The sequence below is a fragment of the Phascolarctos cinereus genome, unplaced genomic scaffold, assembly GCF_003287225.1.
Source record: "Phascolarctos cinereus isolate Bilbo 61053 unplaced genomic scaffold, phaCin_HiC Scaffold_726;HRSCAF=1367, whole genome shotgun sequence".
Taxonomy (NCBI): Eukaryota; Metazoa; Chordata; class Mammalia; order Diprotodontia; family Phascolarctidae; genus Phascolarctos; species Phascolarctos cinereus.
In genome coordinates this window covers 184,994,932-185,020,155 of record NW_027556098.1, presented here as the reverse complement: position 1 = coordinate 185,020,155, position 25,224 = coordinate 184,994,932, and the positions used below count along the sequence as shown (strand labels likewise).

General features: G+C 37.5%; 1 protein-coding gene across 2 annotated transcripts; it reads left to right on the top strand.

Annotated features, from left to right (window-relative positions):
* The first annotated feature begins 604 nt into the window (after nucleotides 1–604).
* On the top strand, nucleotides 605–24,088 carry COQ10B (coenzyme Q10B). 2 transcript variants are annotated; one of them, XM_020993618.2, is made up of 5 exons: nucleotides 607–817; nucleotides 12,339–12,488; nucleotides 16,040–16,232; nucleotides 19,157–19,258; nucleotides 23,042–24,088. In XM_020993618.2, the coding sequence occupies exons 1-5, from the start codon at nucleotides 702–704 to the stop codon at nucleotides 23,207–23,209; spliced, it is 729 nt and encodes a 242-aa protein (XP_020849277.1). In that variant the 5' UTR covers nucleotides 607–701; the 3' UTR covers nucleotides 23,210–24,088. The 2 variants fall into 2 exon arrangements, with proteins under 2 accessions (XP_020849278.1, XP_020849277.1); XM_020993619.2 differs by lacking the exon at nucleotides 12,339–12,488 and having other exon boundaries at nucleotides 605–817.
* The last annotated feature ends 1,136 nt before the right edge of the window (nucleotides 24,089–25,224 follow it).

Genomic DNA, 25,224 nt, shown 5'->3' with positions numbered 1-25,224 from the left:
TAAGAGCACGATTATTTGCATGTTTTTTCCCTCCATTAAAATATAAATTCCTTGACAGCAAAGGACGTTGTTTTTTGCGTTTCTTGGCATGCACAGCACTTAGCATAATGACTGGCACATGGCAGGCACTTAAAAATGCCTGCAGACTGACAGATATCGCTTCTATCCCCTGTTCAGGAGCCGCCAGGCTGGGACAGTTACATAATTCACCTCCGCACCCCGCGTGCACTCTTCTTCTGAGGTCGAGTTCAAATCCACGGGCCCAGCCCCAGGCTCGGGGTGGGGGAGGATCGGAGCCGGCCGCCCAGTATCAGAAAAGCTACGCGAAACTCTCGGGAGGTGGGGGTGGGGAATAGGAAAGGGTGTGCGCTGAAAACCATAGTCCATTTGTGCATCTCCAGAGGGGCGGGAGGAGGGGGCGGGACTCGGCGGCGGCAGGAGCTCGTTGATTGGTCCGAGTGAGGACACCAGGTTGCCCTCGCCGGCTCTTCCCTCCCCCTCCCGGAGGGGAGTGTGAGTCTGCGTCAGCTCTGCGCGTCACCGGCAGGGAGACGAAAGGGGGCGTGTCCTGGCGCCTTCTGGGCCCCGCCGATTGGCTGGAGGTTCAGAGCCGTGCTCCCCTGACCGGCCGGGAGAAGGGCGGCGCGTTGGGAGGCCCCAGCCCGGGGGGGACAGTTGTGGACCAGTCCAGTGGCAAGATCATGGCAGCACGAACTGGTCAGGGGGCCTTGAAGAGGGTGGTCTCGGGCTACCGCCCGAAGTCGACGGCGGCGCTTGGAGGTCCGGCCCCGACACGAGGCCCCTCGAAGAGCGTCAGGTAAAACTGCCGAGAAACCCAGCCGGCCTCGTCGTCGTTGTTGTCGCGTCGCAGCCTCGCTCGGAGTTGGCTGCTGGGGCCGGGGGAGCGGGGACGCGGAGGGGGGAGCCGGCAGGGGGCATTCCGGCCTCTGCCGCCCTTCCTCCGGGCGCCGCAGGTCCCCGGGGTGGAATCCGAAGGAACGACGGCCCCGCCCTCCGGGGTCTTGGGTTGTGCCGTGAATCATGGATGACGCTGGTGTAGACGCGGTGGAGAAATAACCTGCTGCGGGGCTCTTCCGGCCCCTCCCCTGCTGCCAGGGCGGGGAGGGGGCTTGGAGCAGGACCTCGGGGTTGGGGGGCTACGGGGCCGCCGGCGGCAGCGGCCGGGGAACCTGGCAAGGAGTCCCGCTAACCCTCCGCCCATTGTCGGGCCCTCCAGATGCCCTGACGGGGCCTTCCTGGCTTGGGGTTAGAGCCCTTTGCCCCCTCGCCCTTTGGCGCTTGCAAAACGAAACTCGGGGTGAGGGGGCCTAGACGGCGCTGACCCGGACACCCGAGGCCAACCCCAGCCCCATTGAAGCCTGGCTACTCAGTAACCTTGAAAGACTTTTAGGTTTGCAAAGGAACAAAAGGACTTCCTTGTACCTACCCACTTCTCTTACTTTGTTTTCTGTCACTGTTGTGTGGTCAGGATTGATTATAGTGTATTTATGGAACATTTTCAGGTTGGTAAAAGCGTTTTACAGGAATCGGGAAGGCAGGTGCTGTTATGATTCCTGTTCTGCAGATAATAATAACAATAACATTTACATAACACCTACTGTGTGCCAGAACCTGTGCTAAAAGCTTTGCAGTTATTATCTCATTTGATCCTTACAACAACCTTGGCAGACAGGTGCTATTATTATCCTCATTTGACAGATGAGGAAACTGAGGCAGGCCGAAGTTAAAGGACTTGCGCAGGGTCACAGGAAGTTTAGGGTTAGATTTGTACTGTAAAAGTAATAAAAATTTATGTTTGAAATGAAGGGTAAGTGTGAACTTCACTCTAGTGGGGAAAAAACTAGGAATCTTGAGACCTCTGAAGAAATATAGCTACAGCAAAGAATACAAAAGTTATTTCTTCTCTATTAAAAATTTTGAGTGGAATCTAAATAATTTCTGTTCATTTGCTTCCTGTGTCACTTTGTTGTTGTTGTTTTTCCCCAGACTGGAGCTGTGGTTCCATTGGTGTAGGGAACTTCACCCAAACAGATACCAGATAGCAATGCTCCTCCTCTGAGGTAGAGAGGTTTTGCCCAAGGTCATATAACTAATAAATGTCTGAGGCTAGATTTGAATTCAGGTCTTCTTGATTCCAGGCCCAGCACTCTTATCCACTATACTACCTAACTGCCCCCAACTCATGAAAATCTATTCACAAAATACAAAATAAGCCATCATTATTCAATTAAAGGAGTTTTTGTTTATGAAACACTTCACAATAGCATTTCTTTAGGTACCAGTCTCCTCTAGTAGAGTTAAAGTTATCTAATTTTTTAGAAATTTGTTTGGCATATCTCTATGACTATATACTGAGCAAGCAGGAGAGAAATGTTTTATGGATTATCTAGGTATTAGGAGAGAAATTAGGGCTAAAAGTATTGCAAAGGAGATGTAAACTGTTAGGTGAGAATTTGCAGTTTCTAGTATACAATACTATCATATATAGCATGTCCTGTTGTTGGCTTTCTTAATTTCTTTTCATGAACAGCTTTCAGTTTGTTTTTAAGAGGATTTTTCCATTAGAATTCATCTCTGACTTAAAAATGGGGAGTTAGTGTGAAAATAGCATTTGCTTGATAGAAATTTCCAGTGATGGGCAACTTTGCATGAATGTGTTTACTTGACATTTAGCCCTCAATTATTCACACTTACAGAATTATGTCAAAAGTTGTTAACTCAAGAGGCATTATTAGGATATGTAATTCCAGCGTTGGAGGCAAAATGGCAACTGTCCAGAAAAGTCGAGAGACTTTTAATTAGATACTTAAAAGGTGTAGTTTCCATAATGATTTCAGGGAAACCAGGAGAAATGGTGTCCAATATTTGGCATTAGAGCAAAATGTCAATGTGACCAAAACAGACATTGTTTGAACTATCCGATAAGCTATGAACTCTTGTTTTATGGGTTAGCCCATTTGTCTGAAAGTGGGTGCTATGTACCACCGTCTGCACTGAAGAAATGTATTAGCCAACTGATTTTTTTAGTCAACCCTATGTATGGTGTGCATTATAAAGATTATGTATAATAAAATCTAGTTAGACAGGAAGCTATTCTGAATAAGGTCCAAGTAAAAGAATTTTTTTTTGGTGATGATTAGGTTCTCCAAATATTCCTATTCATAGATAATCTTCTTATTACTCTGGAACATTTCAGAACTTCCTCAAAGAAGTCCATAGTGTAATGCAAGAAATCAGTCTAATCATGAACAATGCAAAAAACAAAATGAATGAAAAACATGTTGCCCAGACTAATAAGCAGATGGAAGGGTAGTTTTGATGTAGTCTATCAATGTGTATCTTTATTGAGTGCTACAGGTGGATAATGGGTTGGCCCCAGAATTTAATAGAATGAAATTTTACTATTGCCTTTGGGAAACTGTGTAGCATTTAGAATGGGAGGCAGCATGGTGCAGTGGAAAAAACTCTGAACTTGAAGTCACAGGGTCTGATTTTAATATTGATTATGTGACTTAACCTCCCTTGTGCTTCACTTTCCTCATTTATAAAATGAAGGAGTTGGACTAGATGACCCTACTAAGGTCCCATTTAGCTCTAGGTCTGCAATTTTTGTTTGTACAGTGACCCTATCTATTAGCTACAAAAGCTTATCTCATTCTGTTCATTCAACTGTCCACCAGTTCACTGGAGCTTATTCAGCATATGCATTTTGCCATCTACCTTTTTGTCCCCACCTCTCTCCATCTTTTGCTCAGGTAAATTTATATTGACATTGGTACCAGAAAGGATAATACAGTCTTCTGCTGTATGTTTTGTATTTCTACTTACAGTCCTTGAAATGGCCTACATCACTTTCCTGGCCACCATTCCCCAGTAAGTGGTGTATCCTTATAGTAAATATAAGCTTCTTGAGGGCAAGGACTTTATCACTTTTTTATTTGAACCTCGAGCATCTAGCATAGTATGTGAAAAAAGTAGATGTTAAAAAATATATTTGCAGATATTTTTATTGTTTTTAAGACTGGGTCTCCCTGTCTTATCCAAGCTGACAATATGGACACTAGTTATAGGCTCATTCCTACTACTCATTGGCACAGAATCTTTGACTTGTTCTACTTAGGCAATCTGGTATGCTACCTCTGACCCCCATAATGGTGTGAAACAGTACAGATATCTGATCAGCAACATGAACTTCTGAGCTCGAGACATCCCCCAAAGCCTCAGCCTCCCAGTTAACTGGGATCACAGGCATGTGCCACCACACTGGCTGATCTCTTTAACAGTATTCCTCTTGTGATGCTATATATGTTGTGAGTCATGGAACAGCATAACCTCAGAATTATTAAAATTATAAATAACTTGGGCAGTATTGGAAAGAGGCAATGTGGATATAACCATATTATTAGTGGCACATTATTAGCAGTGACGTGTTCCATCAAAAATACATATGACTTGAAAATATAGTGGGCTAGGCATGTGATAAGAACAAGAAACAGTAAATGAACAACCAAAATGGTAAATTGGTACCTTTAAGATGCTAAAAGAATAAGAAGTATTTTGTGACCACTGAAAAGTCATTTCACCTTTTAGGCCTTAATTTCTTCATCTGGAAAATAAGAGTTAGATTAAATAAATTAAAATTCTCTGATTCAGTCTGTCTGTGGCACATTGAATCAGTCCTCTGTAGAAGATTTATGGGGGAAAAATGGGCAAGAATCACAATGGCTGAGAAGATATGAAGTTGTTGTTGTTTACATTGTTTACATTGGTGAAGGAAATAAACTGATGAAATCACAAATCTGATGAAGTAACCAGACAACTTCATAGGAGAATATGGCTGTTTCTGAAGCTGTAAAGATACTCGGGGTGGAGGGGGGGATATCATTTGACATGAATTCTTTTAATGAAATTCATTCATTGAGTTATTGTCTTAGCAGTAAGTCCTTGGTGGGTCTGCATCAAAGAAGGTGCTGTGCTCTATAAGCAAAGCAGAACTGCAGTAACTCAAAAGAAACATGCAAATTTAGAGATATCTCCATTCCAAATGTTCGTGTGGACTATTTGTGCCCCACCTGTGGTAGAGCCTTCTGAGCTTGTATTGGTCTGATCACCCACAGTTGGACACACTGTACCTTGACTCCTACATAGTGATGTCATTTTGGTCCTCTCCAAAAAAAGGACAACAACCAGCAACCAAGTCCTTGATGGAGTAATGATTTTTCCAGGGAGTGTCTTTTTCTCTTTTATTTTATCTTCCCCCAGTTATGTGTAAAAACAGTTTTTAACATTTTTTTTTTCAGCTTTGAGTTCCAAAATCTATTTCTCCTTCTTCTCCTTCCTCCCTGCGATGGTGAGCAATCTGATACAGGTTATATACTGCAATCATGTGAAACATTTCCATATGAGTCATTTTGGGCAAGAAAACTCAAACATAAAGAAAGAAAGTGAAAAAAAGTATGCTTAAGTTTGTAGTCATACTGTATCAGTTCTTTCTTTGGAGGCTGTTAGCATTTTTCATCATGAGTCCTTTGGGATTGTCTTGGATCATTGTATTGCTGAGAATAGCTAAGTTGTTCACCATTCTTCATTGTTAAATATTGTTGTTACTATGTACATTGTTCTACTGGTTTTGCTCACTTCACTTTCTATCAGTTCATGTAAGTCTTTCCAGGTTTTTCTGAAATCATCCTGCTTATAGCACAGTAATATGCTGTTACAATCATATAGCACAGCTTGTTCAGTCATTCTGCGATTGATGGGCATCCCCTCAATTTCCAATTCTTAGCTACTAAAAAAAGAGCTGCTATAAATATTTCTGTGTAAGATAGGTAGGTTCTTTTCCCTTTTTTTTGGTCTCTTTGAGATACAGACCTAGTAGTGGTAATGCTGGATCAAAGGGTATACACAGTTTTGGAGCCCTTTGGGCAGTTCCAAATTGCTTTCCAGAATGGTTGGATCAGATCACAACTCCACCAACAGTTCAGTAGTGTCCTAGTTTTCCCACATCCCCTCCAACATTTATCATTTTCCGTTTCTGTCACACTAGCCAATCAGATAGGTGTGAGGTGGTACCTCAGAGCTGTTTTAATTTGCATTTCTCTAATCAAGTGATTTAGATAATTTTTTAATATGACTATAGATAGCTTTTATTACTTTGTCTGAAAACTGCCTGTTAATATCCTTGGACCATTTATCAGTTGGAGAATGACTTGTGTTATATTTGACTCAGTTCTCTATGTATTTGAAAAATGAGGCCTTTAGGGGGGCAGCTAGGTGGCACAGTGGATAGAGCACCGGGCCTGAAGTCAGGAGTACCTGAGTTCAAATATGGCCTCAGACCAAACACTTGACACTTACTAGCTGTGTGACCTTGGGCAAGTCACTTAACCACAATTGCCTAAAAGCAAAATAAAAAAAATTTTTTAAAATGACGCCTTTGTCAGAGAAATTTGCTGTAAAATTTCTTCCCCAGTTTTCTGCTTTCCTTCTAATCTTGGTTTCATTGTCTTTGTGCAAACACTTTTTAATTTTCTGTAATCAAAATTATCCATTTTACATTTCATAATGCTTTCTCTTGTTTGGTCCTAAATTCCTCTCTCCAGTATCTTAAAAAGAGAGGAACAGGGAATTGCAAGTTAGTTTTGTGTCAGTAAATGCTACTTAGTCATATGATTTTTTTTTGCATTTTTTTTTTTTGGTGAGGCAGTTGGGTTTAAGTGACTTGCCCAGGGTCACACAGCAAACATTTATTTAGTTATTTATTTTTAGTGAGGCAGTTGAGGTTAAGTGACTTTCCCAGAGTCACATAGCTAGTGAGCCTTTCTGTGTCTGAGGCCATATTTGAACTCAGGTCCTCCTGATTCCAGAGCCACTGCGCCACCTAGCTCCCTATAGTCATATTTATCTAAGAATTATACACTCATGCTTCTAGGTGGCAAGTGCAGATCCTTGACAAAATGTTCCTTGTCTTCCTTAAGCTCTTTGGGTGTGTTGGGTTTTTTTTTTCCTTGAGAAAATTAAAAGCATTATCTTTTGATTTGTTACTAGGTATGTTACTCCCTGGAAATTTTAAAAGACCTCTGCTGTGAATTAAAATATCATACTTTCAAGATTTGCAGAGTGCTTTACAAATATCCTCACAACAGCCCTGGGAAGAAGGTACTGTTATTATCTCCATTTTATAGATGAGGACTGAGAGAAGTTAAGTGACTTGCCCAGAGCCGCACTTGGAGATAAGATTTTAACTTTGGTTCAAATGACTTCAGGTCTTGTACTCTATCCACTGTGCCACCCAGCTGGTGTGAAATGATAATTTAATAGTCTTTGTACTGTAAAAACAGATAAAAATGCATTATTTTAGTGTAGAAAAGTTGAAATTCTAAGTGTGAAAAATACTTTCTAAGTTAGAATTTAGTAAAGATAATCTTTTATGATTTTAGCCTGAGTGTTTTTTACAGCTAATACTTGTATTTGACTTTATATTTGTGAATGAGACAACTCAATATTATTTCCATCTTACTAAAGTTCTGAGGTTAAATGATAAAAAAAAAGTCATACAACTTTATAGCCACAAAACTGGCATTAACCATCAGCAGTAAATCCCCAAATGGTTACGTAAACATGTTATTGCCATCATGCAGAAATGTCCAGTACTGATCCAAATTCCATGAACCTTATGCCACCCATAGTCATTCTTGTTTCAAAATTCAATATTTTGATTCTGGGATTTTAGGGCAGAAGTAAACAAGAAATTAGTTTTAAAATATATAGGCAGTCCCCAATGTATGACCAGATTATGTTCCAAATTCAGTGCTTTTTCTTTGTTTTACTGATGCTTTTTATACACACACCCACACACCCACACCCACACCTCCTAATAGTATAACTTTCCACAAATTCCCCTTCTTCCCTTCACTGTAGAGGTTTCCCTAGTGACAAATAAGTATAATTCAACAAAGCTAATCAGCACGTTGGCCATATCTGAAAAGATCTTTATTTTCCATTTCTGGTCTATGACTTACAAGCCAAGGTGTGGAAAGGAGTACTTTAGGTCTTTTGAAGTCAGGTTTTTATGAAAGATACAAAATCTTTCAGCGTTGTTTTTCCTTTACTTTATTGTGGCCACTGTTAGAAGGATGTTGTTAGGTGACACAGTACGTAGAGTGCTGGACCTAGAGTTCAAATCCAACCTCAGACCCTTACTATCTATGTGACCCTGGCAAAGTCACAATCTCCTTCAGCCGCAGTTTCCTTATCTGTGAAATAGAGATAATAAGAGCACCTACCTCCCGGGATTGTTGTGAGGATGAAATACAATAATATTTTTTTTAAATAAGATAATATTTGTAAAGCGCTTTGCAGATCTTAAATTGCTATATAAATGCTAGCTATCATATTATCATTATTATCATTAAATTGTTCTGCTTACTAAGTTTACACAGATACTTCCAAGTTTCTCTGAAATTTTCACAGTGGTATTTTCCTAAGGTACAGAATTATTCTGCCACATTTGTTCAACCATTCCCCAGTCGAAGGGAACCCATTTTGTTTCCTGTTCTTGGAAACAGGGGGGACTGTTTCAGCAGCGTGACTCTTTCTACTGCGATGTGCTACCTGTTTTAAAGATTTCCAGCTTGGTAGGACCAACAGACCCCTGCTGGTGTAACCTTCAAGAAACCATTCTGGCCACCATGCCACAGTGAAGTATCAGACACGGACTTTTGTGGAGGTTCTACTTTGGTGGAACTGTAGAAAGGCTAAGACTAAGTTATGATTCATGCTTACAATGAGTTGGAGATATAGGATGGTAAATTCTTTCCTCGTTGAAGACTGAAAAACTTTAATATTATTTAAATTACATCTTTTTTTGAGTAATTAGAAGAAGTTAGAATTAGTTTTTTTTAATTAACCAAAATCTGTCTTCTCTCTTTCTACCCCCGCTCCATGGAAAAGAAAAAGAAAAAACCTTTGTAAAAGAAACAAAACATGTTCCTGCATTGTCTGTGTTCAAAAAATATTTTTCTCATTCTGCACCCTTAGGATGTCACCTTTCTGTCATGAGATGGCTAGCATGTTTTGCCCTGGAATCATGGTTGGTCATTCAGTTAATCAGAGTTCTTAACTCTTTCAAAGTTGTTTGTTTTGATAATGCTGTTATTGTATAACTTGTCCAAGTTCTATTCATTTCACACTGCATCAGCCCATACAAGTTTTCCTTCTAAAATTTCTCCTTTTTCATTTCTTACAGCATGGTAGCATTGCACTATATTCATATAACATAATTTGTTCAGCCATTCTCCAGTTGACAGGCACCCCTCAGTTTCCAGTTCTTTGCTACTACAAAAAGGGCTCCTGTAAATGTTTTTGTGTCCATGGGTTCTTTTCCTTGTTCTTTGATCTCTTTGAGGAATAGTCCTAGTGGTGGTAACTGATTCAAACAGTTTGGTAACTTTTGACCACATAGTTGAATTGAAATTTTTGATAATTCAGACTACCCTGAAATTTATACTTGCTTAAGAAATCAGTGTATGCACAATTTAATAACTTGACCTCATTAAATTGTCAGTAGCTGAATTGGAATTTTTGACAATTCAGACTAGCCTGAAATTTACACTAACTTAGAAAATCTTTTCTTTATGTGTTGAACAAATTAATGGTGCAAGCAATATTATAAGGGGAACACAAAATATTTAAGGGAACAAAGGCTATCAGATATCCTCAAGCACATCAGAAGCATCTATGTAAATTAATATACTATTTTGACTTCATTTTTAATGATCATTGTAAAAAAATTGTTGGCTTAATATGGATTACAATAAATGCTTGAAAATAACAAAATTGCTTTTGTAGTGTTGTGTAATTGAGAATTTTCTCTTAATTCAAACTAGGCTTCCAAATTAATTTCCATGTACATACAAACATATATGTACATACTTTTGGTATATTGGTAGATCCATGGTTGGTGTTATATATTTCATGTATATATGCATATATGTAAATATCTAATTATATACACATGTGCATTCTTCCTTCAGCTAATTCTTCCACTCTATTCTTTTTTTATTCTCTCCAGAAAGAGGGCAAGTCTTCCTTTTCCCAGTATAGGGCTTGGTTTTGTACCTTTATCTTTGTTCATACTAATCCTTCTTTCTGGAAGTAACTAACCTATCCTGATCACTCCTTTTCTCCATTTTCTGTCAGCATTTAATACAATGAAAACCCTTGTGGGTAAGTCTCTGTTATCAGAGTTTATTACTACCTTTTAAATTCAGTTTTATTTATTTTCAGTTCTGAATTCTCTCCCTCTAACTTCCTCCTCCCCCTTACCTGTGGAGGAGGCAAGAAAAGCAAAACCTATTAGAAATATGTATAGTCATGCAAAACAAATTCCCCCCAACATAGTACCTTTAAAAACTCAGTAACAAACTCCTTACTCCCTCCCTCTGTCCCTGAAGTTCATTAGAGACACTGGTTTATCAGCTACTCACCTGTGCCAGAAAAATAGAAAGTCAGAATCTTGGCAAATCATTCTTGAAAGGCTATTAGTCCCTTTAGAGCATTATGATATACTTAAGTTTTAATCATGTATTTTTTCTATTTAACTTACTTCTATCAAGGTAAAGGACCCTGATAAGTGTTTTGTGACTACCCTCCTTTCAGTAATGAGTAGAGTGATATTTTGTGTATGACAATAGACATTCACTATATATTTGTTGAATAATTTGTTGAAAGACTAAAATAATAATTGAAAAGCCCATTTCAAGTGCCTAGATTACTTTTGGCAGAGTTTTACCTGTGCAAAAAAATGCGGATCAGTGAGACCATAAAATAGATCTCAAAAAAAGCACAAATAAAAGCAGAAGGAAAAATTAAGAGGGAAATGTACACAAGGGTGATGCCATAAATAGGACTGTGTAGAGACTACAAAGAATTTAGAAAACTTCCTCTCAAAAAGTCAGCTAGCTGAAAAGAAACAGAGAAAAGCATATACCAAACCCCCAGTGAATGAATGGCATCAGCAAAAAAAAAAAATGCTGTATGTGACATCCTCTGGACACAAAATATCACATATTGACCAAGAAGACATTCCACATGTTTTTTGGGATGAAGTAGCAATAGCAGTTAAATGTTTACAAATTTTTTAAAACCCATGGAATGATGGAAATTGATCCAGTTACATTAAGGCAGGTGGAAATATATTGCACAAGACACTTGTAAAGTTCCTATATAATCATTGAGTATATGATCACAGAGATTGATCAGTCAGTCCAGCTCCCTACTTTTATAGATAAGGAAACTAAAGCTGTGAGATGTTGTGAGTTCCCTTGCTGGTGCTTATTCCACATTTTCTGATATGTCCATTTGAGACCTTTCAGACATGAAAAGCATAAAAAAAAACCCTGCCCTACTTTTGTTGAAAAAAACAAATCCTGGAACAATTTTCATGCTATCAGTCTTCTTTCACAAATCTTAAAACTCTTCACAAGAATTACACTTGTTTACATTGAGAGTATTTTAGAGGACCAGCGAGTGCTTGTTCACATACATGTAGTCCAGCATGTATACTTCCTTTTTAATGCTGTCTCTATCTTGTGACTATAAAAAGTTATTCAACTTAGTGGAACAGCAGTAGTGTACTGTAGTAGAATAAATTAAGCATAGGTTGAAATCTAATGGGATAATGTCTGGTAGAAATTCAGAAACATGAGGGGCAGCTAGGTGGTGCAGTGGATAGAGAACTGGCCTTGGATTCAGGAAGACCTGAGTTCAAATCCACCCTCAGACACATAACGCTTACTAGCTGTGTGATCCCGGGCAAGTCACTTAACCCTATTGCCTAGCCAAATTAAAAAAAAAAAATTCAGAAACATGATTTTCATATGCTTATAAGGTAAATCCGTCTCACACTAATGCATTTGCAACTACTTCCTTTTCCAGTGGCTAGAAAGTAGATACACTGTGGGATAAGTTGAATCTATTACAAGTGCATAGTGTGTCATGTGGCTGTAAGCTGATTTAAAGCCAAATTTTCAGGGGGAAAGCATTTTTGTATTTTACTGTATGCCAGATAGTCTTTCTCATGACTATAGGCTTGTTATTTTTAGTTTTCCTGAGGTTAAAAAAAAAAAAAGCAACCCACAAAACTTATAATAAGCTTATAAAATGTATTGTGAAGTTTATAGTTTCATATTTACATATTTCAGAATGTCTAAAGTTGCAAATGATTCTAAAATATGACAGTTGTTTCACTAGCTCTAATTGTGTGCTTCCTGATAATTGTCCAATCACTCTAATAAGGCAATTTTTTGTATTTTCAGACATCTGGCTTCCTGTGGTATTTTGATGACCAAAGTGCCTCCATTACACATTTCACTTGTGCCTAAGGAGATCTCTACAAGAACTTTCTTCAAAATTGCTGCCCCATTAATAAACAAAAGAAAAGAATATTCAGAGAGGAGAATTATAGGGTTTGTATAAGTAAATAGTTCTATTAAGTGACATGTAAATGTCACTTCTCTAGCAGTGGAATCTTATTTTCCCCTTCTTTTAGCTTTCTATAGATTCTCTGATTTTTCTTTTATTAGTTTTTCTGCTGCCCTTGCTAGGAAGTTTTATTTCATTTTCTAGGTGCTTCTTAAATTTTTTAGTGATTTATAAATGTTCAAAAAGTATAATTACATTGTACACTTTATGATGAAGATTTAAACCTAGGAATTTACAGATTATTTCAGTAAAGTTTTCTGTAGTGTTCATGAAATTTGGTCACCTGTTTCCCCCCTTTTGAGTTTCTCAGGGATAATTCTGTTGTATTTTATAGACTTATTTTTATTCATTCCCTTTACCTTTGATCTGAGATTAGAAGTTCGTTGGCAAAAGGGGGACAGGGATGGAGAGAAGAAACTATTAGTTCACATAAATCATTGATACTTTTGAGCTGATAGATGGAAATTATCCTACCAAATCTACCTTTAAAAGGAAAAAGAAAAAAATCACCTACTTTTCATTGATGATCCGATGATTCAAATTTCTCTCCATTTTCTGTCATATTTAACATTACTGAATCTTCTCTCTGAATTTTGTCACTCTTCTTTACAGAAAACTTCATTCATATTTAATTCTTAGAGTAGTTTCATCTTGATAGGAATCTATTTAGATCATTTAATTTAGTTCAACATATTGATTACTACTATATTCGAAACACATTTGCCTAGGCACTAGGAAGATGAAAATGTAAACAGTTGCTGCCTTCAGGAAGTTTGCATTTTACTTACGTTCTTCATAATTTCCAAAGTGCTATAAAAAGATAGTTTTAATTTTTCATGCTCACTACTTTAATGATTTTATTTTAAAAAAAATCTCTTTTCTTTGACCCTAATAAGGCAAAGTCAAGCATGTCTAAGGAAGTAAAATAGTGAAACTAGCAGGGACTAAAGTTTGCCATTAGGGTAAGTTCAGGGGCTAGCCTCCAGCTCCAGTTGAGTAGTTTTAAAATGCTTCCAGGGATTAGTATAATGAAAAAAGCACTGTACTAGAAGTCAGAATTGTGTTTCTTTCTCTGACACACTAACTGGGATGACTTTGGGTAAGATATTCCCTTCTTATGGGCCTCAGTTTCTTCATCTACAAAATGAGGGGCTTAGACTAGAATATCTCTACAATACTCTAACTCTAAAAATGTATAATTTATTTGGAATTATATTGGGAAAAAAAGTTTTAAATGCATGCTATCTCAAAGCCAGATAAAATATGGTATTAGGTGTGAAAAATTAAGTGTTAGAGAATTCAAAAATATAGTTCCCTAATTCTATTTTAATGATTTTGGGGAAAAAAAATACATTAAAGTTTCAAATACTCCAAACAGATTTATTACAAAAATTTAACTAAAAGAAAACTCTAGGCCTTCGAATAAATTTTCTTATTTGGAAATATATTTTGTTATTTTAACCTGTACTGTGCTTCCTTCTTGGTTGAAAGTAGAACTTCAGTTCCCCACAATGTTATCAGAAAAAAAACATTTTAACATTCTTTAGCTTAAAGAAAGCTGATGAAACCTTTTTTTGTGTGTGTGTTGGAATATTTTTGTAGTAATTAGTGCTGTCATTTCTTCTTTTAATGAACCTTTGGGAAGTGGGCAGCACATTAATCACTGTCCCCATTTTACAGGAGAGAAGGGAAGGGCCTTGCCTTCAGATGTCACAGCTAGTAAGTAGCAGAGCTGGGCTTGAATCTCTAAAGCCTCTCATTACAAGCCAACAGCTTTTTATAATATGTTTTGTTGTCTCTAAAAAAAAGCTAGGTTGAGGAGAATGGCATTCTTTAAAAATGTCTATACAGAGCCATAAATCAGAACACTAAGAAGCATAATGATTTCCTGTTGAGTGGCCTGTTGCTTGTTGTCATTAGCCAGAAACATTGTCCATTATGTGTGTATGTCTGTAGTGGCATTGCTTATGTATTTCATTTAATCAAGTAATAATAATAGTAACTAACATTTATCCTACTATCTTAAGGTTCACAAAGCACTTTACATTTATTTTCTCCTTTAATCTTTATAGCAACTCTGTGTTAGATAGGTGCTATTATTTTCCCTGTTTTACAGATGAGAAAACTGAGGCTGAAAGTGGTTAAGTGACTTGCCCAGGGTCACACATCTAGCAAGTATCTGAGGCATGATTTGAACTCAGGTCTTCCTGACTCCAAGTCCTGCACTCTATCCACTATGCCATGTAAGGGTAATAAATACACACACACACACACACACACACAACACACACACACATATACACTCACATATATACATATATACACATGTATACATACATACATACATACATACATACACACACACACACACATATTTATATTTATTTATTCCAGCCTTCATGGTGCAGGTCATTTATAGTTCAGAATTGACCTGCACACAGTAGAATAGTAGTCAAGGGACTGAGAAATATGTGCATCTGTTGTGTTCATGGCAATCCATCTCAAAAATAAGATAAAACTAATGAGTTATTTTAAGGTGTTTAAATGTATTGCTTATTTTTCCTCTGAAGAGTTAATATGATGCTGGCAGATATTTGGCTTTTGTGTCCTAATTGCAAAAGTTCTTCAATAATTCATTATTAAGGACATGTCTTAAGGGCATGTTATTGATGCATTCTTATTTCCCTGCTTCTTCTTGTGCCTCCCAGTTAGATGCAGGTGGCAGGAGGGGTAAAAGAGGGAATGCATTTTGCTATTGCTACTAAGAAAAGAAAATGGAAAAAGACGCACTGGCTCACAATGTCAAACCTCCTTGCGCTTGTCAGAGATACCATTCCCCATGATAGCTCTGTTTTCTAGCTCCCTCTGCCGTAAAAGGTATGGACAATAATTGGTAAGATTGAATGGGTAAAATGAGCTCTCCCCTCCGCTCTGTGGAATAATTAGAAAGGAGAAGCTTCAATAAATATGAAAACAGAATTGTTACTGAAAAGAATTCTTTGTTTCTTTGTGCTTTGGAGGAACTGAAAAATGTGAAATGAGCCTACTTACCTTGTAATATATGTAAAGTAAAAATTAATATATGGCTTTTTTTTTTTAGAAACTCAAATAGATTTTGCATTTGTGCAAAGGAAGATTAGAAACATTTTCTACTCTGTTATAAACAATGTGAAGAAAAAATACTAGACTATCACTGACTTGTAATAATATTCATTATTCCTTTATAAAAGATGGGAATGTTTTTGGAAGTGTAAGCATAACCTATTGAAGTGGTATCAGAATAGCCTGTTAATAAATGAATGGGAAATAAAGATCTCAACACAGTCAGCAAATTAAGTTCCATGGATTTTTAGTCCAATTTTTGGAAACATAAGTATATTTTTTTACTTAACTCCCCATCTCTTAATTCAGTTTTGAAGCTTATTCCAAAAATTAATGTCTGTATTCATAATGTTGCCTCGTGTATGTTTTTGTTTATATTTACTTTAAAATATTAACATAACAGAAACATATTCAATTCTATTCTTTATTTCAGATATTCTATGCAAGAAATGTATGATGTAGTATCTGGTATGGAAGACTACAAGCATTTTGTTCCTTGGTGCAAAAAATCAGATATAATATCAAAGAGATCTGGATATTGCAAAACAAGATTAGAAATTGGGTTTCCACCTGTGTTGGAGCGATACACATCTATGGTAACCTTGGTGAAACCACACTTGGTCAAGGTAACTTTTCCTCATGTATTTAGTTTTTCCCTAGTGTGGATCTCATGTCATTTCTTATTGTTTAGATGTGTCAAAATAATAGCTTTAAAAGATTTTCTCAAAGCTAATAAAGTTGGGGGATTGTTATTTTAAAATCTAAGGAGCGTAATTCTAAGATGTTAGTGTATGATTGGAGTAAAGAATCCTCTTTTTCAATTGAAGAGCACTGTTCCATAGAGAAAAACATTAGTTTACGGCCAATGAGTGAGAACAAAGTAGTTTTGGGGCTCCTTTTTAGAAAGAAAACATTCCATTTTTAAGAAAACAGAAAATTATTTAGAAGATAAAGTATATTTTATGAAAATTAAGAAGAAAAGGGGAAGCTAGGTGGCTCAGTGGATAGAGCACTGGCCCTGAAGTCAGAAGGACCTAAGCTCAAATCTGGCCTCAGACCAAATACTTGACACTTACTAGCTGTGTGACCCTGGGCAAGTCACTTAACCCCAATTGCCTAAAAAAAAAAAAAGAAAAAGAAAATTAAGAAGAAAGCCAAAGGAGAATAGAAATGTTTTGTCCCCTTCTGTTTTAACATGAGATTTATGTGCACAGCCTTGCACCTGACAAGCATTTAAGTATACTTTGTTCTTTATGAGCACAAAAAAAGAAGCAAGTACTTACAGATCAGAGAAAAAGACTTTCCTGGGAGAGCAACTTTGTGACTTTCCAGTATTCTTAGAATTAAAATCAGAATATGTTGTGTTTTTGTGACTATTGGCAATTTCCTTAGCACATTTTCAATTGGCACTTTTTCTAAGGGCCAAATATTACATTACTCCCATCTTTGGCTTTCAACCAAGGCAGGGGAAGGGATCAACTGTGTGATAGCAGAGGGAAAGGTCGTATTCTACTCCAAGTCAAGACTTCAGCGTCTGACCAGTGCTTCTGCCAAGACTTGAGAATAGGCACAGCTGTCATCTGCCAAGTCCTAGAGTAGTCTAGTACAAAGCAGATGTCAGTAAAGTAGAGAAGCTTAGGTATCTGGTTTCCTCCAGGCACTTCAGGGCAGGAGTCTTTTCCTCTGAGTTCCCCTATCCCTTCCCCTCAGCTGACTCAAATATTTAGTTTGGTCATTTAAAAACAAAAAGAATTATGTTTGCTGATTTGAATTGCATAACAGTTATGCCAACTTGCTATATAAAGCAGGTTCGGTTAGGGCTGTCGTTGAATTCTAAGATACTTTGCAAGATCCATGACTGCTTTGGTGTTGATCGTTCCTTCTACCAGTGGAGCTCATGGCCCCTCCATGCTTTAGTAGATAATGATGAATTGTGCTAATCAAAAAGTTTCATCACTGGGTGGTGATGAGCCTTTCTGCTGGTTTAAAATCTTGAAACCATTTGAAATTTGTCAAGTTGAATAAAAGTTCCATAATTTTCACTCTACTGGCATGGCCTTTCAGAACCCAGGACTACTTCTGCATTATGTTAAGGCATCAAAGTAGGTCTTTTTAGAAAGATTGTTAAATATGAATCAAATTATATTTATTGTGAGTTTTGATTTTGACACTAAACAGTTCACATTTTGCTTCTCTCGTACCTTGATGGCCTCCTCTCAACCTTAGTGCAGTAGTGCAGAACTTGACTGCAGAAAATCATGAGGAATCATATTTATGACCTGAGTCCAATCTCCTGTCTAATAATTTAAGAAATATTTAGGAAGACCAAGGAGAACACCTGAGGCATTGTTTGTTCACATACTTTTCTGGGAGTTGGACTACCAGAAATTTGCCTGTGACTTTTTGAGCCATTTCTTTTACACTGAAATTTTCCATCAGCCAAAAAACTTTGAGAATACTCAAATGTTTCCAAAAGAGGCAGAAGTCCAGTTTACCTTCTGATCTATTTCTCAGGGATGTGTTTTTATATTTCCCTAGTTCACTTAGGGAAAGTAGTTGACAATATCTTCATAACACCTCCATAGCATTCAGTATATTCAGCCAAATGCTACTGGGAATAAAATATTTGAAGATTTTATTTCTGATGAAACACATCAGTAGATGGTGTTTCCTTAGGTTAAATTGAGGTTGTAAGTGAAATACCCTTGTATCTGTGTAAAAGTAGAATGAGAAATGCAGTATATTCCCTCTCACCCCTCCTCCATTCACTCTTACTCCCACTCCCCATTGATAATGATCTTGTAGATTACACTTGCATCTCTTTGTTTTAAGCATTTAAGACATTTATTTTGTATTGTATTTATTTTGCATGGCTTATCCTTCACTTCAGAGGGAAGGAGATGTATGTGGCCCACAACACTCCCAAATGTGGCCTAAACTAGTTTAAAATTCAGTCATATCTGATTTTAATGTGTTGATGTATTAATAAAAAAAGAAATATGTAAACATGTAATTTTCTAAGTGAGCATGTGGCCCACAGAGATCTTCATGTGTGGTTTAGTGATCCTAGTTTCTCTTTGAATTTGACACTACTGCTCTACTCCATCCTTCAGTTAGATTGTAAATTCTGGTGCTTTCCATGCAGCAAACACACAGTGCACATTACTCTAGATGAGTTAATGAATTCAAGTACATTGTGTCATATCAACTTCTTTTAACTTACAAATTGTGTTATGTTGATTAAGTTGAGGCAGTTGTTAATAAAAATGATTGTTAATATGGAACTTTTGAGTACTAATTAGATACAGTGCTTTAATCATTAGAGAAAATCCTAAAGTCTTATTCCATTTAACCTAATTTCCCCTGAATAAATATGGAAATGGTGGTGCTTGTTCCCCCAGTGGAATGCTCTACCTATCCACTAAATCTTATCCTGCCTTCAGTTGTCTGCCATGTAAAAGTTTTAGCTTTTCCAAATGCTTATTTCAGTCAATAAACCTTAGCCAGTTCCAAATGGATGCATTTAATTATGCCTTTTATATCATTCTAGGCATCTTGCACAGATGGGAAACTTTTTAATCACTTAGAAACAGTTTGGCGTTTCAGCCCTGGCCTTCCTGGATATCCAAGGACTTGTACGGTGGATTTTTCTGTATGTATTTAATAAAGTACTTGAATTGTTCAAAGTCAAATATGTGAAGTCAACAGAAGTGACGTAAATAGACCGGTTGGCTATCTTGAATGTATTTGTGTCATGACAGAGCTTCCCCAGATTTGTCAGACATATCTTATGGGGGACAAAGGATACCACCAATAGTAACCTAGAAAACTTTGCTAAGGATTATGAAGTTCAGAGCAAAAAAACTTAAGAACTTGAGGCACAAAAGATATTTTCATCATTTTTGCCAGATGAAGATAGGTGATTGAGAAGACAGAGGCATATTTAAGAAGTGAACAAGTTGGCAAGATTGATACAGTCCTTGAGAGTAGGTTGCAGATTTCTGGATAATGGCTTCAAGTATAGGAATGATGGTGGGCTTTTGAGAAGGTTAACAGCGTGCTTAACAACTTGGGATCTTTATTTGCTTGAAATCTTGAGAGGGAGGTAGAAGGAGAAACCTGTCCATGTAGATTCAACAGGTTTGACACTCCCAGAGTGCCAGTATTCAGTAGGAGGAACAGTAGCAGAAGATGGGATGGATAACTCATCCTAAACAATCTCCCAAGAAGAGAACCAGAGTGGAACCCATGGCCTCTGAGATCTATGTATAGATGCAAAAAAATGAAAAAATAACTTGCAAAGGCAAAAATTAATAGGGTTAAACTAAAGATCCTTAAATAGGGAGGTAAAATTTATCTCAAAAATATCTCTAAGACTTGGTGAGATGAAACTCCTGAGTGGAATTTGGCATGGGAAGGGCAAGCTTTATTCAAAAAGCAGACTAGATAAGGAGTCAGTTGAGGTTAAAATAGCATCAAATATTAAAATTCATATATGTACATATAGAAACACCATCATGTTAGTATTGCAAAGAAGGGCCTTTGTTTTTATGGGAAGCAATGTACTTCTTTACTATAATCAGTAAATAAGCACCTGCAATTCATTGAAAGCACTCCAATCCATTTTGCCTTTTCCTCTTCATCTATGAGACCAACTCATTGTTTACCTATACTATTCCAGAAGTAATAGGGTGTCCATCCAAATGCATAGTAAGATCTGGGCAATGGACATTTTTCATCCACTTGGTCTTTTCTGTGTAGATAAACAGGTCAGCAGACTCCAAGACAGAAGGAGAGATTTGATGATAAATGCACGAATAAACATTTATTAATCACTTATGTCAAGCACTGTGCTATCCAGGAGCTGATTTAGATCAACAAGAAGTAACAGAAGTAGAAAAGAGACTGTAGGGGCCAGCCTCCACAGACTTTATGAGAAAAGTTTAACATTCATACTAGACTTTGGGAGAGCAGGTTTCAGAGAGTTCATAGGAAGAATAGGGAGGATTTAATGATATAATAATGCTTTGCTGGGGAAGTTAGCCCAAGAGGAACAGGAAGCTCTTAAGAATGAAATTCTAAAGGCACAAGCAGATTCCATTGAGAATAAAAAAGTGGAACCATCTGAGGAGAGACTGCTGACTCATGGGGTACTCATAGATAAACTCAGATTTTAAATGGGGGGGGGACAAATAAGTGAGAGGTGGTACAGTGAATAAAGCACCAGGCCTGGAGTGAGGGAGTCATCTTCCTGAGTTCAAATTTGGCCTTAGGCACTTACTAGCTGTGTGACCATGGGCAAGTCACTTAACCTTGTTGGCCTCAGTTTGCCCATTTGTAAAATAAACTGGAGGACATGGCAAACCACTCCAGTATCTTTGCTAAGAAAACCTAAAATGGGGTCATGAAGAGCCAGACACAACTGAACAACAATAAGAATTGTGTCAGGAACACTGAACCCAGAATGACCTAAGGTTGATAATAAATGATACTAAGGACAAATGTTAAAGCACAGCATAGTTTTTGGTTTTGATTTTTAAAAAGTACATGAGAGCAGGAGGAGGGTCACAGAACAGGTCCTTCTGGTCAGGGCAGACAGGATGATGATTACTAATGCCAGTGATAAAGTAGAGCTGCTTAACATTTACTTTGTATCTTTTTTTTGCTAAGTACAAAAGTGATTAGAAGCCAATAGAAACACAGTATATGTAAAGAGACAACGAGGTAGCATCTAGTTGGCCTCAGGTGACCAGACCTGACCAACAGCAGGCAGATATTACTTAGTTGCTTCCAGTGATCTTTGAAACATCCCAGAAAATGAAAGAGGTGTCCCAAGACTGGAGGAGAGCAAATGTCTTATTTTTTTAGAAATGGGAAGACTTGTATTCCTGGTAAAATTCTGGAACACATTAGTAATGGGTTAAGTTTGATATGTGAATGCTTAGAAATGAAAGTGGTGATCTCCATGAGACAACATAGCGTCATCAAGAACTGGGTCAGACTAACCTCATTTCTTTTTTTGACAAAGTTGCTAAAAATAATTAGGTTTATAGCCCAGAAGAATAATGTAAATAGAGTATACTTTGATTTCAGTAAAGCATTTGATATAGATCTCTTATGCTATGCTTGTGGATGAGGTGAAGAAGTATGGGCTACCATGCTCTCTCAGCACTCCACTCTCTTTCATTCTGGGAAAAGAACTAAAAACAGGGAACAGGACAGGCTGAAGTGTTACGTGTTGTGACCTTAATTAAACAAAGCTTTCTGTATCTTCCCCATGATTCCTGTCTTGTAATTAGGCAAATTCCTTGTCTTTATGTGGCAAAATTCAATCTAACCAAAGCTAGCAGTGGCAGCCATGTGGTACTGCTCAATAATTGCAGGTGGTGGGGCAGCGAGGTGGCACAGTGGATAGAGCACCAGCCCTGAAGTCAGTAGGACCTGAGTTCAAATGTGACCTAAGACAATTAACACTTACTAGCTGTGTGACCCTGGGCAAGTCACTTAACCCCAACTGCTGGCGAAAAACCAAAACAAATAATTGCAGGTGGAGAAGAATTTCTTGCAGGAAACATTCTTCCTTCTGATGTGAAGTTGGCTAAGAATCCGACCCAAACACTTATATAACCCTTTCCTACATTTTTTGTCAGCCAGAATTTTGGTTTTCCTTAGGACAATGTTTCTAAAACTATTCAGTTGCCAGTTCTTGTTGATTCTACTTCTACAATTTCTCTTGCTTCAATCCCCTCCACTCACAGGGCTATAGCTCTAGTTCAGGCCCTCATCAGTTTGGGCCCAGACAATTGCAAAAACCTTTTAACTGGGTTTCCTGCCTTTTGTGTCCCCTCTATTTAGTCCATCCTTCACATAGCTGCCAAAGTGATGCTTTTCATTCACCTTTTTGCCACAAAAACTCTTGTGCATGGCTCCTTTGATCCGTAGGATCAACATAAACTCCTCTTGGCTATTTAAAGCTTTCCACAGTTTGACTTTACCTGGTCTTTCCACATTTATTAACCATTATTTGCATTCCTGGTACAGGCCAGCCAAAATAGCCACATGCTAATCCTCAGAAATGAAATTCTATTTCCTCTCTCTGCCTTTGCACACCTCATGCCTAGAATGTACTTCCTGCTCTTTTGATCCTTAGAATCCCTAGCTTCCTTCAAAGCTCTGCTCAGGCACCCTCTTACATGAGACCTTTTCTTACCCTTCCCCCTCAGCTTGCTAGCTCTATCCCCAAATCAAATCTATCCTGTATTTACTTTGCATATACTTTGTACATGTACTCATGTGAACATGTTGCTTCCCCTAATAATGTGAGCTCCTTGAGGACAGAGACCGTTTAATATTTGCTTTTGGATACTCAGTGTCTAATGCTTATTTTCTATACATACGTGGATTTCACCTAAAACAATTTGACTCTTTTCCACAGATTTCTTTTGAGTTTCGTTCACTTCTACACTCTCAGCTTGCCACACTATTTTTTGATGAAGTTGTGAAGCAGATGGTAGCTGCCTTTGAAAGAAGAGCATCCAAACTATATGGTCCAGAAACTAGTATACCTCGGGAATTGATGCTACATGAAGTTCATCACACATAAATGAAAAAAGAACTGGTGCTGTCTGCTTATAATTATGATTTTAATCTAGTTCACTTTTAAAAGTGCTTTCATCACTGTGCTTTCAAAAGACAGGAAGTAGTTGTTAAACCTAGCTTAGTGTGTAAAAATGACACCATTGAAAATGTGCACACAAAATATGCAACCACATGTGCATAGAATTATTTGCTTCAATCAAGTGCAATTCAGGGTAATTTGTACATTAGCATGTTGTGTACTTATAATAATGAGATGTGGTTATTATTGTTAGAATACTGGTATCACTTTTCCCAGCACAATTTCAAATTTGTAAATCAAAAAAGCAATTGTAATTACTACTTTACCTGAAATATTAGTTGTATTTCTGCTCTGTGTAATATATTCACGGTATATCAAGTTTAAGTTATTAAATCCAAAATATTTGTAACTTATTATTATAGGGCCTACCTTGATGGCCTGGGGTGTTTGATAATCATCAGTGCATCATTACGGTAAAAACTTTGTGACCTGACAATATTGCTTATGAGGGTATGAAGCATACTTTTATATATTTTCATAGTGATCTTATTAGCCTGATTTTTATTTTTTATTTTTTGGTCAGTGGTCCAGAGCTTTAAGATACTTTCCCAGTAGTTTGTACCCTTCCCCAGGTACCTACTTGGCTGCTCTTTCAACACTGTTGAGGGCCAAATTGCATCTACTACAGTTGACAACAGGTTCAGATGGTTTGGTTGACATTTCTGGCAGATTGCATCCCCGTATTTTTATTTATAGAGTGCATCCACTTTCAATAATGTATTTTAAACTTTAACTGATATTTTTTTAAACAAAACAATGTGAGCACTGAAGAGGTAACTTAATAAAGTTAAAGCAGTTTGTTTACTTTTTTGTATATTGTCATTAAAATCCTTATTCCTTTATTTTTATAAATGCACATTTATAGTATAAGAACAAACTAAGTAAAACTTATTTCTTTCTGATGGCTTAGGATTTAAGGTACCCCCATATCTAACAACTCTCATCATTCCATAATCTCTATATCAGGTTCTAGACTATATGAGCATAGTGAAACAATTTTTCATAGCCATTAAACCTAAAATTCAGTTTTAGAAAATAATTATATCATTAACCTTTTACTCTTTGATTATCACTTTAGCAGTGTTTAGGTGAAACCAGCACTGGATGGAGTTTCTAGACTTCAACAAATTGACCCAATACCTTCCTTTAGGTTAAGATACCATCCCCAGTTTACAGGTGAGCAAATGTTGCTGAACTTCAGTAATTTACCATAGCTAAGAAGTTATAGAAGAACTAAAGCTGCTTTTTAGTGCAGTAGAGGAAAATAGCATGCTATTTATACATTTATGGAAGAGAAAATAAAGTCTCATTCTCCTCTAACCCATAATTACATCACATCACCACAAAAACCCTTTATGTATGTATGTATGCATGCATGCATGCATGAGGCAACTAAGATGCTACACCAGAGAACACTGGGCCACAAGTCAGAAAGGCATATTCAGATCTGGCCTCAGACACCTCCTAGCTGTGTGACCCTGGGTAAATGACTTAACTTTGCCTCAATTTCCTCGTCATTAAAATAAGGATAATACCTACATCCCAGAGTTGTTTTGAGGATGAAATGAGTTATTGACATTCATAAATGTGCTCTGCAAGCCTCAGAGGTACATATGCTATTATGCGAGACGGTCTGATTGCTGAGTCCTGTCAGTTTGAAGTATAGGGTTGTTAGCACCTGTACATTTTATATTATTTCAGTGATCATCAAATAGGTTAACTTCCTTACCCTAAGGAACTTGGTACATACAGGAAGAGAAAGGGACCAGCAAGTACTTAAAGACAAGGCAAAGTAAAATTCAAGTGCTTTAAGAAAGCAGGCATGACTAATTTTTTAGAAGTGACTAGGGAAGGCACTACAGAAGTTAATATTTGAGGAGCTAGAGATGTTGTTCCCTCCCCTTATTTAAAAAAGGGGGGGCAGGGCCTCTTCCCCCTTA

Excerpts from the sequence above, each read along its gene's own strand:
- COQ10B (XM_020993618.2), top strand. The coding sequence starts at position 702 with ATGGCAGCACGAACTGGTCAGGGGGCCTTGAAGAGGGTGGTCTCGGGC. Across the intron at positions 12,489-16,039 it reads TCAGAGAGGAGAATTATAGG|ATATTCTATGCAAGAAATGT; the intron begins GTTTGTATAAGT and ends TCTTTATTTCAG. Across the intron at positions 19,259-23,041 it reads CTTGTACGGTGGATTTTTCT|ATTTCTTTTGAGTTTCGTTC; the intron begins GTATGTATTTAA and ends TCTTTTCCACAG.